Source organism: Mirounga angustirostris, unplaced genomic scaffold (assembly GCF_029215605.1).
Source record: "Mirounga angustirostris isolate CCGP_5_RB_7025 unplaced genomic scaffold, mMirAng1.0.hap1 SCAF_5, whole genome shotgun sequence".
In the NCBI taxonomy this organism is placed as follows: domain Eukaryota; kingdom Metazoa; phylum Chordata; class Mammalia; order Carnivora; family Phocidae; genus Mirounga; species Mirounga angustirostris.
The window spans coordinates 125329930-125349136 of NW_026991713.1; the positions used below are offsets into that span (position 1 = coordinate 125329930).

The 19207-nt window shown below is 39.6% G+C and overlaps 1 protein-coding gene across 2 annotated transcripts in view; it reads left to right on the forward strand.

Moving 5' to 3' along the window:
- Positions 1–17941, forward strand: part of ITGA8 (integrin subunit alpha 8) — a 180137-nt gene extending 162196 nt beyond the window's left edge. For both annotated transcript variants that reach the window (XM_064592014.1, XM_064592013.1), the window contains exons 28-30: positions 4850–4951; positions 13246–13368; positions 15051–17941. In XM_064592014.1, coding sequence (XP_064448084.1) covers positions 4850–4951; positions 13246–13368; positions 15051–15137 — 312 coding nt within the window. In that variant the 3' untranslated portion in view covers positions 15138–17941. The remainder of the gene's footprint in view (positions 1–4849; positions 4952–13245; positions 13369–15050) is intronic.
- Positions 17942–19207: the final 1266 nt, after the last annotated feature.

Below are 19207 nucleotides of genomic sequence, written 5' to 3' on the forward strand. Positions count from 1 at the left end.
TCATTATTTATTCATTCACTAAACAAATACCCATGGAGTGCCAACTATGTACCAGGCTCCTCTTCAGGTATCGCTTCCTTTCCATCGATTTGTTCATGGTCACTCTGTTTTGGGGTTGTTACTACTTATCTCAGAGTTGAGGAGTTGAGGAAAGGAGTCTCACTGAATTCCCAAGCCCATACAGTCTTCAATGATAACCATACATTCCTTCTATTACTTTGGGTATCACATCCTACTGAAATAAGGGAGAATAACTTTTTGGTGAAACAGGACTAAAATCATTACGACACCACAGTCAAGGGAAACATGATTATTTAATTTTTTTAAAGATTGTTAACTTATTAACTTGTTAATTTGACAGAGAGAGAGAGAGCAGGGAGAGGGGCAGAGGGAGAGAGAGAATCTTGAGCAGACTCCCCGCTGAGCGCAGAGCCCGATATGGGGCTCGATGATCCCAGGACCCTGAGAGCATGACCTGAGCCAAAACCAAGACCAGAGAGAGTGGCTCAAGTCACCAGCATTTACCCACAGCCATAGCCCACATTTCCACACACCCAGTTTCTGCTTATTCCCTGTCTTGTAATCTGAGTGCTGAAGAGGAGTGCCTTCCTTATTGCAGTCTCTCTCCCTCGCTCCCTTCCTGCCTCTCCCACTCTCTCTAAGAATGTACTACATACTGGAGGTTTTTAACGGTTTTGTCATGCAATCCAGAAGGAGGTAAACATTCTCTGCCTTCCTAATCTGAACTAGAAAGTTTACAATTCTTGCATGACATGATTTGCTGCATTATGTTTGTTTCTGTCCACTTGGTGAGCATGCAAACCGGTCAGAAAAAGATTTTATTTAGAATAGTCCTAAATGATAACCTGTCCTGTGATTGTTGTTTGAAACAATCCTTCCCAGGGTAAGATTTCACTAGTAATCGCTTAGGTTTTATCAGCTCACAAGGCTTTGTTTCTGGCAAATGTTGAGTACTTAAACATGGGCTATGTGGTCAAAAAGAATTCTTGAGAAGGAAGTGAGCCGTGGGAAGGTAGGAGTGGAAGGGCTCATGACGTTACCAGCCACACCATGTATTTAACCAATTCAAAAGCCTCACTCTCCATTTGTTACCGACTAGAGGACTTGTATTAGTACCAAGACCGTGAGCAAATCATTGTGCAAAAGTGCATGACAGCTAGTGAGCTGCAAACCACGGTCGAAATGACGCAGAAATGAGAGAGGAACAGGGCATTTTCTGAGGATTAATAGCTAGCTGGGGCAGGTCGAAGGTCTCAGGTATTGTCAAGGGATATTAACTCCAGCTGCTTTTTCAGTCTTAAATTGCCTGCAATGTAGCAGTGATTGCTATTAGTTGAGTATATTGCTATATGGAAGAGGAGATTTCTTTTAAACCTAAGAATAATGTAGTTGTTATGTGAAGACCATGGCTAAAAGCATTCAACTTTGAACGTAGAATCAATAATATGACTCTGCTCATAATTGTTGTTCATGAATTAAATACTTACTTGTGCCATGCTTTTGACCTGCAGTCACAAGACTAGCGCGTCTTTGGCACCCCAGCTGATCATAGTCTAATTGCTTACATGTCCCCATTCCTTGGAGCTCCAGAGCATCTTAGAAAAATGAAAAAATAAATGCATTTTCCTACTGAAAAGGATGGAAGAATCTCGGGTTTGGAGAATAATTTAAAATAAGGAGTAGATCTGTCTATGAGTTGTATTGTTTGCAGGCTATTTGCCTACCACCTTAATTTGTTCAGGCCCCAGACTGTGTCAGTTTACGTCACCGAATCAAATAGTGGAGGGACAGGTCAACAGCCCGTTTTCATGAACCACAGCCCCCATTTTATGTCACTACCTTTCTTAGAACTTCTTGAACTTTCTAATCTAGTTGATAGTGGATGGGGTCCAATTCAACCATTGAAAGAACTAAACCTTCTATAAGGTGCTATAAAATGGGTGTTATGTGAGGTCGAAGGGTTCATTCACTGTCCATTTACGTGGTCAGTCAGCCAGGGTTGAAGCTGTTCGAGGTGCTGTGGAAGATATAAACATTATATCCCATGGTTTACACCCTCCATTTCTATATAATCTTGTTGAGGAGAAAAGTAATAGAGACAAATAATAAGTTAAACAACAATGTCAAAATTGCAAACAATGTAGGACAAATATAGTTTCATCCTCATCTTTCTGAATTAGAATCCCTGAGCCTGATCCCAGGTGTTTCTGAAGCTCAGCAAAGCCCACGGGGCTGTGAACCACTGGAAAGGATACTAAGGACTGGGGATAAAGTAAAACATGAGGAAAAATCAAACTATGGCCAAGAGCAGAGGGGGTAAAGGAAGGAGGTGAATGGAAATCCCCTCAGACAAACATGTTTCTCCCTGTTCTACATTCTAGAGTTCAAATCCCACCTTTTATTCATTAAGAAACTTCCATATTCATAAATGCAGAATCAGGCAGGACAAAACTTCCCATCTAGAGTTGAGACAGAGATGGAGGTCCCTATTGATTTGTTCCTCAAAGATACGACTTCAAGAGCAAGAGAATTATTTTCTATCAATTTTTTTAATTGAACTTGGAGACTAGAGAAAACTTGTTCACTGGAGTTTGGGGAGCATGGACACACATGAGTATGTAATTGTGATTCTTATGCAGAATCTCATGACCAGAATATAGTCATGTTCCTTCTGTGCCTACCAGCCAGGGTGCTAAAGAAAGTAGATTTAAATCACCAAGTACATGCCAGATTTTATGAGCAAAGTTTTTCCACGTTTTTTTTTTAAAGATTTTATTTTATTTATTTGAGAGAGAGAGAATGAGAGACAGAGAGCATGAGAAGGAGGAAGGTCAGAGGGAGAAGCAGACTCCCTGCCGAGCAGGGAGCCCGATGCGGGTCTCGATCCCGGGACTCCAGGATCATGACCTGAGCCGAAGGCAGTCGCTTAACCAACTGAGCCACCCAGGCGCCCAGTTTTTCCACGTTTTAAAAAACACTTTTCATACAAACAAACAAATCCAACTTTCAGTTAAAATGGAAAAGCCAGGAGACAAGAGAACATCAGAAGAATAACAACCAAAAAATAATTTTTCCAAATGAATAAAGTTACTTATCCTGGAATGTTGGCATAGAAAGAGAGAAAAAGTCAAAGATATAGTGACTTTAAGTATTTTAAAATGTTGCATACTCTTGCCTGTCCTTATCATCTAGAGGAAATGGGATTTATTGAAAAGAGAAAAACATTCAGTCACAGGAAGAAAAAAAAAAGAACTTCGTAAAAAAATGTAAACAAAATTATTACAATCCAACTTGATGGATTGGCTTCAAGAAACCCAACATTGAATTATAAATGGTGAAGTGCTGGTGAATGTTTAATAAACTGCTCTGTGGGAGTAGTGGGGGAAGCTCCAATGTGCAGCATTTGTTGATTTCCATGGTGTAAATATTCCCACCGTGGCCGATTTCAAGCTGCCAGCATAACGTCACCAAATCTGGAGTTGGGAAGAGAGGCACATCCCCTTCCAGATACAACAGACTTAAATAATATCCAGAGCATAGGTACTAGCAAAATACAATAAAATAGTTAATAAATACTGAGTTTGGAGTGTGTATGACCTTTTAAAAAATACAATTTTCTGAAAGTTACATAGATAGAAGTTTTAATAATGGCTCTGTTTAACAACTGATACTCAAAATTCCTGAAATTTTAACAGTCTGCTCTCAAGAGCCATTATGAACCAGCTCCAGCCTAAGACTGGATAGCTCTAATCACTGTCTCAAGTTAAATGGTGGGGAACCACAGAAATTTACGTTCTCAAATTTATGTTCCTTGACTTAGTCTTAAATATTTTCCTTTGACTTTAATCAACAGTTAATATGAGAACCAATTAAACAAAAAAAAATTTTTTTTGCTGAAAAGTTTTATCAAAAATTCTATGGCTTTAAGTCAGTGGTTTGTTTGTTTTTTTTTAAGATTTTTATTTATTTATTTGACAGAAAGGCAGATCACAAGTAGGCAGACAGGCAGGCAGAGGGAGAGGGAGAAGCAGGCTCCCCACTGAGCAGGGAGCCCAATGAGGGGCCCTATCCCAGGACGCTGGGATCATGACCTGAGCCAAAGGCAGACGCCCAACCGACTGAGCCACCCAGGCACCCCTAAATCAGTGGTTCTTAACCAAGGGGATTTTGCTCCTCGAGGGACATTGACAATAATTAAAGACATTTTTGGTTGTCACAATTGGGATAGAGGTGTTACTGGCCTGACATCTAGTGGGTAGAGGTCAGAGAGAGCTACATATCCTACAATGCTCAGGACAGTACCCCATCCAACTCCAAAATCCTAACAGTGCTGAGACTAAGAGAGCCTTTTCTGGATCTTCTGTATCAGATGAAATGTGATAAATTTCTTTATAACTTAGTATCAGTCTCTCTCCTAAAATATTTCCCTCTATCAGATAATAAGAATTTTATAACCCACTATATCTCCCCTTTGTTCTTCACTAGCAGCAACTATATTAATCTTTGTGCTTGATCCTTTTTAGGACTCTGATTTTCTGTTTTTATTCTAACGTCGTTGTACCAAGTCTTTTGTTAATACGACAAATTCTTTTTAGAACTAAGAAAAGGATGAATGACTGGATGGGCAGTTGGATGGACAGTGGAATGGGTGTCTCAAAGGATGTCTGGATGTATGATGGATGATCGGATGGGGAAAATTTTTTTGAAGAGAAAAATGAAAAAAGAAGGAAAAATGAAATTTTGCTTTGGAAAACAATTGGATGGCTGCCTGTATAACTTTTTTAAATATTTGCATGGAATATATTTAAATCAATATTTTCAATTTCAGAGAAAAAATGATCCCTATTCTCTTGCATCCCTGGTGTCCTTCAAAGTTAAGAAGATGCCTTATAAAGATCAGCCAGCAAAACTCCCAGAAGGAAGCATAGCAGTGAGTATCTGAAAAATATAGAGCCACAATAATTTTGTTGAAATAATTATTTTTTAAATCACAGTTCAGCTTGTGCTACATTTAAGTGCTTATTACATTAACTTGAGGAAAGTTTCTTCTCTGGATCACTCTTCTCTTATCTCAGTCTGGAAATTTCTTAGTGCTGCTTGATCAAATTTTTAAACTTTCAGTGTCAATTTCTACTCAAAAAAAAAAATCAGTGCAGGACTAATACCACTTTTTCATCAAGCCATTTTGTTTGGAAGAAGTCCAGATAGCAATGATCACTATAATGCAATCCTCCTAATTGTTTAATTTTAAAGACAGCATGGTAAGTGAGGTGGGGATGCTGGGGGGAAACTCTTCCTTAGGGACAGCTGGATGACCTTGGTCATATCCTTTCTATGCAAAGAACTGTAATTTTCACCTGGAAAAAAAGCACACTATGATCTTCATTTGAATGACATGTTATTTTAAAATTGAGACTACTAAACATTACTGACGGGGGTCTATCAGTCACAACACAACTGCTGGAGTCCTCCACAGCTTGGCAAGGCCGTGGAGAGCAGACCGGGACACGGGGACACGGTCACCCAGACCCGGAGTTTACCATGAAGGTGATCACAGCCAGAGCTCTGGGAAAAAATATTAAGATTTAAATCTCTGTCTCTGGGTCATTCCATAGCTACAACCCCCACTTGAACCCTGGTCCCCAGGTCTTTGTTACTCGTGGTGCACTTGCAGACAGCACCATCTGCATCACCTAGGAAACTGTCAGAAATTCAGAAAGAAGCCTCACTCTAGACCTGCGGAGTCAGGATCTGCATTTTATCACAATCATGAGGGCCTCGTGTAACACAGTACAACTTGAGAGGCACTGCTTTGGATGGTATATAAGTTGATACATACCATATGACGTCTTATCGGTGAAGTCTTAAAATGTAATTATAAAATTTAATTTTTCTAGCCTGATGTACTTTTCGTAATTTAAATTGGATGAATCCATTGATTAGTGATTTTCAACCCTGAGTATGCAAAGCATCATCACTCGTGCAGCTTTAAAGATACATACATGCTAAGACCTCACCCCAAATATCGGGATTGAGGAGGGCTGGGCTGGGGCCCTGGCACTGTGCTTTAAAACCACCGAGGGGGGCGCCTGGGTGGCTCAGTTGGTTAAGCGTCGGACGCTTCATCTTAGTTAATCTTAGTTGATTGAGAGGACTGTGCTTTGAGCTAGCTTAATCTTCATCTTAGTTCAGGTCTTCATCTTAGTTCAGGTCTTAATCTCAGTTTAAGCACAGCGTTGGCTGGGTGTGGAACATACTTAAAAAAAATAAAAGCACTAGGAAACTCTAGCACGGGGTCAGGCAACACAGGGCAAGACTCACATTTCAAATGTGTTTCAGAAACAAACTGAGGGTTGCTGGAAGGGAAGGGGGTGGGGGATGGGGTAACTGGGTGATGGGCATGAAGGAGAGCACTTGATGGAATGAGCACTGGGTGTTATATGCATCTGACGGATCACTAAACTCTACCTCTGAAACTTATAATACAGTATATGGGTTAATTAATTAAAATTTTTAAAAATTAAATTTAAAAAATAAAAAAATGGGATTATATTATTAAACACACACACATTCTCCTGGGCCTCACCCTGGCTCCACCCACTCTAATTAGGAAACACTCAGGAAATCACCGTACCTCCCTGAGGCTGTTATATTCACCTGAAAGCATTGTTGAGAAGGTTAATAAAGTGATGTCTCTGAAGGCCTGCATTACACCTGGAACAAGGTACACTTCAAGCCTCAGTAATAGTAAACCTCCCCAAATGTCTCACCCTCCCTGGCTAAGTCAAGGAAGCCCAACTTGGAAATGTCAAAATATTTTTGTAAGCTTTGGTGGCATGTTAAAGTAAGGACGGCCACATCTTATTTCATTTAGCTTGCCTTTCTTTCCCTCACAAGATGTCTGCTGTAGTTGGATTTACGTTCAACCTAGAAGACAAAGGCTTTGGGTTTTAATACAGAATGTTCATCCAAAGAGGTTCAAAGGCTTGTCTCTCTAAGGGAGATAAATCTGGGTCCCTTTGTTTTCTCTGAGCATGTGTTCCATACCAGAAACATGTGTTACAGTCAATCCTGTCAACAGCATTGGGTTTTCTGTACTGGCCCCAGGTGATAGCCTGCTGTTCTCAACTCATCTCGATAGACCCACAAAACTATCTGTTACGTGTGCTTCCCCATCCCCACCACCCTTGTCACTGCATTTTTTAAAAGCCTTATTATCTGAGGTGGATGATTTACCACATCATTTATGGAAAGGTTATTGGAAAAACATTTAGGAATGAAGGTGCCCTTGGGTCTCCTAATACCTGACCGAGCGGAGATTGGGTCGGCAGAAAGTTTGCCCTGCACTACAGGGAAACGATTTTCCTGTGGCTTGATTTGAGAGGACTGTGCTTTGAGCTAGCTGATGTGTTTTGTTTTGTTTTTATAGTGAGTTCTTCTCAAAGGTCATTCTCATCTGGAAAAGAATGCAGCAGAAGGGAATTGCTTTAAGGGGCTCAATCAGTTGGAGTAGGTTGAGAATCATTAAGAGCTCCAATCCATACTCTGCCAATGGGGAAACCCTCTCAGATACTTTTGTAATGAGACTTGTTTTCCTAGGCCCTTGTGTGGGATGATTAGTGAGTTTGTCTTCCCTTGTCAACGTGGCCATGATTTCAACCATTTCTAGAACCCCATGTGAGCTTCACACACAGAAGAAAAGAGTGCCTCCTATCTGCTACCTATAGCATGTCTGTGTTTGTAACAAATGAACTCATGAAACGTGACCCTTGCCGTGTTCACAGGTGAGGGAAAGGTGGCCTGGGATGCAAAGGGCTATGACTGAATGTTCAATCATTACAGTGCAGCAGAAAAAACAGGATTCGGTTACTTGACCATTTTCTTTGCCTAGCAAGAAACGTTGGCATTTGTATGTCATGCCACTAAAGCTGAATTCCATAATTGACACCCAGGAGGGAATATTATTGTCTAGTATAACTCCAACAGTAGTTATTATAAAAGAGTTCATGAGAATCCTTTTTGAAAACCTCCATACAAAAACTGTGACTCCATTTCATTTGTTAGCACAACTTCAAAGCCTTAAAATGGATTTATTATATCAAACAATTGTTTGGAGTTCAAACTGCTTATCTCATAGGGGTTATTTAAATGTTGTTAAAATGTGTGTCCAGCTGGTCCACTCTATGATATCATTTTGTTCTAAATGGCACTGTAGGTAGGGTATCTTGGTACATTCATTTAAAACATTCCTGTGACCCCTATGAAGTATGTTTACACAAGATTTTGTGATACATAAATACAGATGTCAACATCAATTACAGTTGCAAATACAAGGGAGCTTTTTCCTTCTACCTTGGTATTTTGTCAAAATATACAAAAACATATCATAAATGTCAATGATAAAATGTAGGCATATTAAAAATTTATTTATGATCTTTCAACCATCATAAAGAGCAACAAGATTTATGACTTGATGAAGGTAAGATTAAATGTTCCCTACTTAGCATCACTTTAAGAAAGTCTAAACCACTTGTAATTTACGGATCTCACGTCCTAAAATTGCAGATAATTATAATAAAGGAATTGTTAAAATGTTATGTAGTTCTTTAAATAGCTGTAGGTTCTTGATACATGAAGATAAACTGAAACAGTTTGTTGATTAGTTGGCACACTTGAGTTTTTCTCCCTAAATTTTCAGTACTTACTTCAGTTAGTCACCATTACCCTTCTTTCTTAAAGCAGGTGAAATATGTAATCTCTTGTCCATATTCTTAAAGGAAACCTTTAGTTCTCAATATACCCCGCCTTCTGCCTTGGGACCACCTTGTTGATGAATGAATCTTCTAAGGAGGGACTTAAGTAAACGGGTAAATCACACCATTGTGTGAGATCATACAAAATGTTCTAGAGCTGTGCAGTCCGGTATGGTGGCCGTCAGCCACCTGAGAGGGGGCCACTGTGAGAATGAACTAGTAGTTTTACTTTAACTCATTTAAATGTAAACCTAAAAACTGTTGCTGTATAAGGTGTTTGTCCATTAAATGCAGCTGTGTTTTTTCTCTGAGACTACATTTCACTTTAACCTTTGAAAATCTAGTTTGTTGTTATGTGCTGCAAATATAAAATACACACTGAATTTGAGAGACTTCTTTTTAAAAAAAGACAGAGTTGGGGCGCCTGGGTGGCTCAGTCGTTAAGCGCCTGCCTTCGGCTCAGGTCATGATCTCAGCGTCCTGGGATCGAGCCCCGCATCGGGCTCCCAGCTCGGCGGGAAGCCTGCTTCTCCCTCTCCCACTCCCCCTGCTTGTGTTCCCTCTCTCGCTGTGTCTCTCTCTTCAAATAAATTAAAAAAACAAAAAAACAAAAAAAAGACAGTTTAAAATGTCATATGTATATTTTTATATTAACTGCATGTTGAAATGATAATAGTTTTGATATTTAGGCTTAAATAAATTATTAAAATTAATCTCATCTTTTTCCTCCTTTTTTAATGTAGATACTGAAAATTCTTTAATTACACATGTGGCTTACATTTTATTTCTATTGGACAGCACAGATCTAGAGCAGGGTTACAGAATGTTCCAGCTTGGAGCTGATGATAATACCTGCAGAGCTTCAGAGAACATGGGGTATTTAATAAATCTTATTTGAAATGAATGAAAAATTATTACAAAAAATAGTGCTTAGTCATGATAAACTGAAAATTAAGACCAAATTTTCTTACTACTAGTTATCCAACGGATAACTAAGTTTCTTGGGGGCTTATCAAAATGAGCTGCAAGACAAACATAAATACTAACAAAGTTCTAGTATTTTCCAACATTTTATTTCTTGGCAAGTTTTCCCAAAACCATTCTGTAATTTCCACAGCACTAATACAAATTTAAATAAGCTTTGGTCTTATAAAAGTGATCAATTTAGTCTTTCCCTAGCAAGCTTGCCTCTGTAGTTCAAGTTTCTAATTTATACAGAGCATTGACTTTTAGGAAAACTGGGCTTTACCTGTTTCCACCCATGAATGAAATGCCGCATTGCCATTTATACACATGAATATGTTACATGACTCCCTGATCAATGTGTCCTCAGAAAGACCTCCCTTTCCAAGACACGTACGACTCTTCCAGTGATGTGTCACCCTTGACTCTTCATCCACCCCTTTCCAGCAACAACCAATTAGCTCCCCCGCACTGGCAATCTGGAGAAATGCTCCGGGGCACTGTTGTTGATTTTCTGTATTTCCACTGTCCTCAGTGTAGTGACTTCTTGACTATGCGGTGCAAAGCCTAGGTAAGTTTAGGAAAACACCAGGGGCCAAGGAAGGTCTTTGCAACTGCTCATATTTTAGATTGAGAAGATTGGGCAGCCTCAGTGCCACATGGATGTCCTAAAGGCAACAGACAAGAAAAGCAGAATACAGGCGCAGGGGGAAGGTTTTCCAGTTTGCTTTCTTTTAAAATTCTTTGTCCTTTCCTCCTGGTTAATTACATATGATGACTTACAGGAAATGTACAAGACATGTATAATCTTAACTTTTAAAATACTCAGAGAAAGGGAATAGCGTGGTATTTTTTAAGTGAGCATAATGTTACTGGGAGCAGACTATGACCATTTGGGTGATGAGAATTTCAGAATTTTGGAACTGAAAAGGACAGTGGGGATCATCTACTCTCAATGTTTTTAAGACACTGCTGTCAAGATCTTTGGAAGTGATTGCAAATGAAAAGCCAGTAGATTTTGTAATTATACCTGGAAAGCTATTTTCTGCTTCAGAAGACCCTAATAAGCATATCCTGTTCAATTTAATATTTTATTCATATTTTCCATCATTGCTGCAAAAAAAAAAAAGCCTTCACATATCATTATTAACTCTTTGTAAGTGACCTCCCCTACCTGTTTCTACAGAATGACCAGTTTTTTAGATAATAACCTCGAAACCTATAGTAGCCAAAGAGGCAAAGGAACCCCGCAAAGTCACTGATAGGTTTTCTCCCATCCCATTGCTTTTTACTAACCTAACAATTTGAACAGAACATTCTGTGGCCCTCTGGCCCTTCTTTCAACTCCTTTAGCTAAATTGGGAGGCAATTTAAGATATTAATTAGGTAAATCAAGACAGGGAAGATGAAGAAGCATGGTTGCTTGTGTTACTGTAAATTACCTATTAGTAAATTTTGGCGATCTCTAACACATGAACTAAACATAGCCTGAAACTATGTTGTTTCCTCAGTGCACTTAGAGCTCAGGGGGAGGAAACAGTTATCAGAAACCTCAGAATTGGGGCACCTGGGCGGCTCAGTCGGGTAAGCATCTGCCTTTGGCTCAGGTCATGATCCCAGGGTCCTCAGCAGGGTGTTGGCTTTTCCCTCTGCCTGCCGCTCCCCCTGCTTGTGCACGTGTTCTCTCTCTCTGTCAAATAAATAAAATCAAAAAAAAAAGAAAGAAAGAAAAGAAACCTCAGAATTTTCCACGGCTCCAGATTTTCTCTCTCCTGGGTCATTGTAACTGGCCGGTGAGTACATGATCCAAAATTCTGAAATTCTCATTATCGAAACTGTAGGCGTCTGCTTCCAGTAATATTAGGATCATTTTGAAAGACCACTTCATGTCCTCCCTCGGAGCACCTTACGGTGAGGATTGAGCACTGACTTCATAGGTGTTACTAGATGTAATTCACCAAGGGAAAGGTATATAAAGAGAGGTGATTCAGAAGTCATCAGTCCCTGGCTTGCTCACGCAGCCATATACATGCAGAGGATCCGTGTAGAATAAGTTACGCAGGCTGCAGAATCCAGTGGCATCGTGACTGCTTTGAGTCCTTGCGGTGTATTGCTTCATGCACCACGTGCCCTGTCCTTAGACGGCAGCAAGCAGGGTGAGGCTAATCCCAGCATGGTCATGGAATGCTGCACTTCCTGCTGATGTGTTGGATGAAATAGGGACTGCTGGGCAAAGGGAGTTAGCAGGCAAAGGAGGAAGGTATAACAGTGAGCAGGTGAAGGCCAGCCTCTTTCTCACTGAGAGCAGGGATCAAGTCACTACTGGTGATGCCTTTGTTTAGTCTGGTTGTAAATGATATCTGGGGCTGGAGAATTGAGTGAATTAAGCCATCAGGATGTCTGCCGAATAGAGGAAATGGACCAAGATGAAGGAGCAGTGAAAAGCCAGACAGGCTGAGAAGCACAGAGGCAGGATGCTCCAATGTAGTTAAGAAGGCAGAGGAAAGAGCTGAGCATGGTCAGGGCCCCATACTTGGGTGCAGCCTATGAAAACACCCATATGTATCCAGTCAGGAAACATTCCAGAGCCACCAACCTTCGCCAGAGTTAGACTTTCTTAGCTGAGACCTGTGATCTTCTTCCCAATATGCTTGGAGTGAAAAATCTTTTTATGAAGCCTTCTTTTTCTTGTGTAATTAGTCAAGATCTCAAGCTTTTTACTGACATGATCCTATCAGCAATCCTCTGAGATGTTTCGTTGCAAGCACTACGCAGGTGCAATTAATATAGGTGATTAGGTGATTTTCTAATCTTTTGCACATTCAAGAGTCTGATGGATCCAGTTCAACTCACCTCTCAATGAGGTTAGCTCAGTTCTGTGGAGAAATGTGTGTGGACAGACTTGGCCTTCCAGAGGGTCTACTTTTAGTCATTACTGCCATAAAAGGTCCAGCCCGATTTAAAGTCACTCGTTTCCACCTTGTTGGTTCTCAGTCTTGGTCCACCTCAGTTCCATGCCAGGGTTTCTGGGCTGTTCGAAGCCAAACACACACCAGGTGTCTGTAATTAGATCTTCCATCCAACCTGGGGGACCTAAGAATGTGCTGGTTTTAAGGAGTCGTTGTCTGAGGGGCACCTGGGTGGCTCAGTTGGTTAAGCGTCTGCCTTCGGCTCAGGTCAGGATCCCAGGGTCCTGGGATGGAGCCCTACATCGGGCTTCCTGCTCAGCGGGGGGCCTGCTTCTTCCTCTCCCTCTGCTTCTCCCCCTGCTCATATTCTCTCTCTCTCTCTGTATCTCTGTGTCTCGAATGAATAAAAAAACCTTTAAAAAAAAAAAGATTCACTGTCTGAGTGCTGTAGACATTCAAATCTCCCCTGGGATGATTTCAATTATTGTATGGATCTTTGCAGAACTAACCCCCAGCCCCCGTGTTGTATTGGTAATTACTGCTTTATTTCACCCAATAGTTTTCAAATTTGAGCTCATTTGCTTTATTTTCCATTTCAGATTAAGACATCAGTTATTTGGACAACCCCAAATGTTTCCTTCTCAATCCCATTATGGGTAATAATACTAGCAATCCTTCTTGGATTATTGGTTCTGGCCATCTTAACGTTAGCTTTATGGAAGGTAAGTTTATTTCTTTTATTTTTCTTGTTGAGTAGAGAGGCCACTGAGGGGATTTACAAGGATACACCTAGAGATTTAAAAAAGACAATGCCAGAGGCATGATTTGGGGATTTTTAACAGTCCAAAAAGCATAACAGGAAAATTGTATCATGTTTGTTTTGGCAACCGTACTATGCCTACATAGCTGACATTTAAGAAGACCAAGAGTGTTTAATGCCGCTTTTATCTTGAGATTTCTTGTAAATAAATACAGAAAGAGTTAGACTTTCTTAGCTGAGACCTGTGATCTTCTTTCCAATATGCTTGGAGTGAAAAATCTTTTTATGAAGTCTTCTTTTTCTTGTGTAATTAGTCAAGATCTCAAGCTTTTTACTGACATGATCCTATCAGCAATCCTCTGAGATGTTTCGTTGCAAGCACTATGCAGGTGCAATTAATATAGTAATTAACTGATACTTGGACTATCAGGCCAAATAGATCGTGCATGTTATATTCTTGAACTTTTTTTTTTTATCTTGCCAATTAGTCCATCTCCATTAGGAAGATTTAATGTGTTTTACTGAAGTTTATTGTAAAAATCTACAATAGGCATTAATTTCTAGCCCCCAAACCAACACGACTGCCAAGTTTCACAGAGCTTTCCACTCCAAAATAGGAACAGTGTCACAGTGACATGACTGTAAGAGTAATCAATCCAGTCACATCTTAGTTAACCAGTATTGTTGTGGTTCCCCAAAATCATAGTGTATTTTTATTTTAAAACAATATGTGGCTTGCTTAACAAACTGAGAAAACCTTGCTATGTGAGTTAAATAGATCTTTCCTTATGATAATGATCATAAGCTGTTTTGTGCCTTCCTGAGTCTACAGAGGCTACTGCATAGTTTACCTTTAGAAATAGACTCTTATATTATTCTGTTATTTATACTATCTTTGTTTCCATAAATGGTACAACAACATATGGCAGTTGACAGAATATGGTACTAGTCCTGCAAAAAAAAAAAGACAACTCAATAGTTATCAACGAAACCCAGTGAATTTGGCTTCCAGTGTAAGAAACAATCAATAAGAATTAAGGTTCCAGGTTTCCAGACCAAATACTAATGGAAATTCAGGAGGATGAAGATTCTAGAATCACTTCTTCCTCAAGTTGCTGGTTGGTCTTTGGAAAATCACTAAAATATCCTGGGATTGAAAGAAATGGCCAATCTACTTTTCCTCTATATGCTATGTGCTCCACAAGTAAGAGCGATATGCAAGCATCTCCTCTCTTTTTCCTAAATTCCATCGCGAGGTAGCCTACAGTACACTTCAGCAGCTGGTACTTCTGCTGCTCCAGAAAGCATGCAGAAAAGCAGAGAGGAAGTCTTTGGGCCTTGTGGCTATAATCTCAGGGGAAAAAATGCCAGGTCCGTAAGTGGATTATACAAAACAGGGACATTCCCCCACTACCACGACATGGCAGGAGGAAGGACCCAAACCCTCTGCCCTATGCAACGAATTCCTCTCTGAAGGTAAAGAAGACTCCGCTTTCCCCTCCTAATTTGGAGAATCCGACAGATAATATCCACAGAGCTCCGATTTCCTTAGAAAACTCAGAAAGTGAAAATCCTTAGAATGAGGAGTTTCACCCAGTTCCCAGAACAACTTGATTTTATAGCCCTCTTTTCTCTTGTTCATAGTGTGGATTCTTTGACAGAGCGAGACCCCCCCAAGATGATATGAATGACAGGGAGCAATTGACAGATAAGAAAGCCACGGAGGCATGAGAAGTAAAAAACCCAAGCTCAAAATACACAAACACTGGTCCTGTTCAAGGAAAAGAAGGAACACAAAGGTTCAGTAAAGGTTTCCCTGTACTTGCCAGTGACCTAGGAAATGGAAGGGCCCCAGAAATATCACTTCATCTATGCTGCACTTTGGAGAAGCTGCCACAGAGCCCAGAGATCCTTCTGGGTGACGTAACGTCCATCCTCAACACTGTGGAAACCATTAGCAATCATGGAAGACGTCTTTTGCTTTAGTCATTCTGTCTTTGGCAGACACTCTGAAATGGGCACGGGAACTCAAGTTGCTTTCCAGGTAAATCCAACTCAAGTTGCAGAGATGAACTGTCTGAATCACAATCGACTTTGGAAGGTGAACTAGGACCAAACCTTCCAACGCTACTGCATCCAATGGAATATTCGACACCTCCCTATGGAAAAGAAATGTTTCTAATGAAGTTATGGCTCAGGGAGACAAGCGTTATGTTGTTAGTACTGTGAAAGTACTTTTGAAACGACAAAGATGATCTTGTAACTGAGGATAAAAATTTATTTATTTATTCTCCATGGCTCTAGGCAGATGTTCTGGTCATCTAGAATATTTGGACATTACAATTTGGTTAGCTGGTTTTTGAAATCACTCACTAAATTTCCTCCTAAGATAACCATCTTGTGCAGATAAATTAACAGAGCTTCTTCAGGATTTAGACAGTGTTAAGGAAAAGCAGACAGTTTCACTTAATACCATGCCACCTGCTACCTGAAATCACTTTTATTCACATTTTCTGGGGACTCACATCTGCTTAATTTAGCTTTGCAAAAAGATGTATTTATACTTCCTTTTAGAGAAACAAAAATCTTCCCATTGACTTAATTAGCTAGAAATACACAAATTTCAAGGTACTCCAGAACCTGTCTGGTGGTTAAAAGTAATGGTAAAATTTCTAGAGTCCATTAACAAAAAAGGAATTTTACAATATGGGCGAGCATTATTTTTAATATCTATAAGAAGCAACGCCAATATTTAGCTTGGGATTAAATACCTATTTTCTCTACTGTACCTCAAATTTATATACACAGGGAAGATGTGTTAAGCATACATGGTAAAGAAATATAAAGTTATGCAGATGTGAGATGAACCCAGAAAAGGGATTCCTAAGAATTTTATTTACCATTGTCTATTCTAACTTTACTACTCATTTTTACTGCTAATCTTTATAGTACATACGTTTGGAAAATAATCTTTATTCAAGCTATTCTCCTGTCATCTAAAATTTAACCATCACAAAAAGTTGATGTTTAAGACTCTTGTAAATAATCCATAACCGTGTGTAATGTCATCATTTTTGAAGTAAACCTGACCAGCCAAATTCATATAATCTGCACAATTTTGTATCCTTTTTATGATAATGAAAAATTACTATGAAGAAATCCTGAACAAATTTTATATTTATGTGCAATATTTTACAGACCTATGTATCTAAAGCATGTTTACACTGGCATTAGTTATATTTGTAATTAATATGCTGAATATTACATATAATAGAGCAAGCGGACAAAATCCTTCAGTTTACAAAGCAGTTGGAAAATTTGTATTCCCGATGTCAACAATCACACTTTATTTGAAAGATGAGCCAAACTCACAGACACTAAATTTTCTGTCATGCCTTGATCTGGAGGCAAGCCATTTGGCTACAGCTGCAGAGCTTCATTGGAAACCAAATGCACGGCACATGGAAGAATACTCTGATGCAGTTCATATTTTTCCCACTTGTGAATTAAATCCTGTCATGGTAGCAGTTTCAAGTGTGTAAGGACTGATGTCTGGCTCCAGTATGTATGGCTGACTGTGGGTGAGAACTGCAGGTGCCTCAGAGAGTTTGAGGGTCCCACACCAGCCTCTGCAGGTCTTCCATGTTAGTCGTCTAGGTAGAATTGGTTTTACAGGAAGGTGGTTGTCTGTATATGATTGGAAGAGTGCCTGACAGGTTTCTCTGCCCCCAAGTAATGCCCTAACTCTTGTCATTGTGCCTGACTTGGGCCATTAGGGATTAGCTCCTCAGGATTTGGGGTCATAAAAGGTCCCTGAGAAAACATACCCATTGCCTTTTAAGCTAACATTTGTGAAGGAACTCAGAACTTCTAGGGCTACATAAATGTAGAACCCCATGAACCGGGTCACACAGACAGCTGGAGGAAAGTAGAGATGACAGGAACAAGACTGGGACCCAGAAGGATCAAGGTCTGGGGGCTTCCTCACAGTCGTAGCCAAGAGTGGTCCTCTCTAGAGGGATGGGCACTGCTACCTACAGGCACTTGACAGGGGATCATCATGCACACCGTGGCCCCTCTCCCATCTCAGATGTGGAAGCAAATGGAGGAAGGGGGACACCTGAGGTCAGGTGAACCCACCAGTCATCAGTTCCTGAGCATCCCTTCTGCTTGAGGAACACTCTCTATCAATGCACTGAGAATATCTGCTTCCCATATAGCATCGTCAAATGCTTTCATAATTCATGTTGTACCGTGCCTCTGTTGGAGTCTATGTATATTTTAGATATCCCTGTTAAAATTCGTGCAGCTGGTTTTGAAGACGTGGGGAAAATGGGCAAATCAAATGGGCAAATCATACACTTGGAGGTTTTTATTCAGTAAACAAACAGCATGGACTAGTCGCCACTGAAACCCCACGCTTTCAACTCAACTCCTTTCTTTTTCTTCTTTTATTTAAATACATGTGTAGATATCTGTGAAGATTGTCACATACCTATTTACCTTGTCACTAATAAAATGAAAAAATAAAGACATGATGATGTACTTGTGGTTTGTTTTGCGCGCAACATAAAACTTTCCCACAATGGCAGAGATCAAAAGTTTCTGTCTTTATGCTTAGATTTTCTGTTATTATAAAAACATTTAATGTTGGAAGAAATTTGAAAGAGTGAAAATACATTTCTTTGGGATGAGGAGAATGTTCTAAACTTAGATTGTGGTGATGTTTGCAGAACTCCATGAACACACCAAGAAAATTTTGAATTGTACACTTTAAATGGGTGAGTTTTATAATATGTGAATTAAATCTCAATAAAGATACTTTTTAAAAATTTTAAGTTACTTCAAATACCTCCACCCTTATACAACTGATTATTTTTCTCTACATTGCATTTCAAATTTTGTCCATATAAAAATCTTAGCTCCTTTATGAAGCTTTTCCCTGTGTCTTCAGCCAACTTGAAGGCTCCTCCTGCACTCCAGTGGCATTTTGTGAATAACTACACTTTTCCATTTGTTTGCATGACTATCTTTAGCTGGACTGACCCTTAATGAGAGCAGGAAACACACATTTTCACCTTGTGTCTCCAGCACCTAGCACCAGTATCTGCTATATAATCAGTAGACATTTGAGAACACTTCTAGAATAAATGAATAAATATACCTATGTGCATAGTAATCACAGGGAACATGTACTTTTGTAATCTGCTTTCATTACAAAGTCCCAGGGTCACACACTTTTACATCCTCCTATTGCTAGTGTCCATACAATGTTATTATAATAGTTACCCAAAGTTCTATTCAATTAGTGGACCATCTTTTGTTTAACCATCCCCCCTCCCATCAGGAATAGTTGTTCACAGATTCCTATATTAACAATAACGTTAAATTGAACACTTTCATACAAGAGGCTTCTTTTGGTTACTTCAATGAATGAACTTCACATGTCTTTGCTTGGTCAAAGCATATGAAGATTTTTGTAGTTCTTAAAAACATATTGCTTCTTACGAGCACTAGATCAATTTGCATTAACCTAAATATATTATTTCCTTCCTAATTCTGTTGGCATTTTAAAATATTTTGGTAATTTCTTTCAAGCAATACTTTAATTCATATTTCACTAGAATTCAGTTATTTGTTATAAACATTTAATTTTGAGTTCTAATATTTATCATTCAATAGAGAGCAATTTACTGGTCATACCCTATAAGGTATTTAAATACCTGTCACTTCTGGGGCACCTGGGTGGCTCAGTTGGTGAAGCATCTGCCTTCAGCTCAGGTCATGATCTTAGGGTCTTG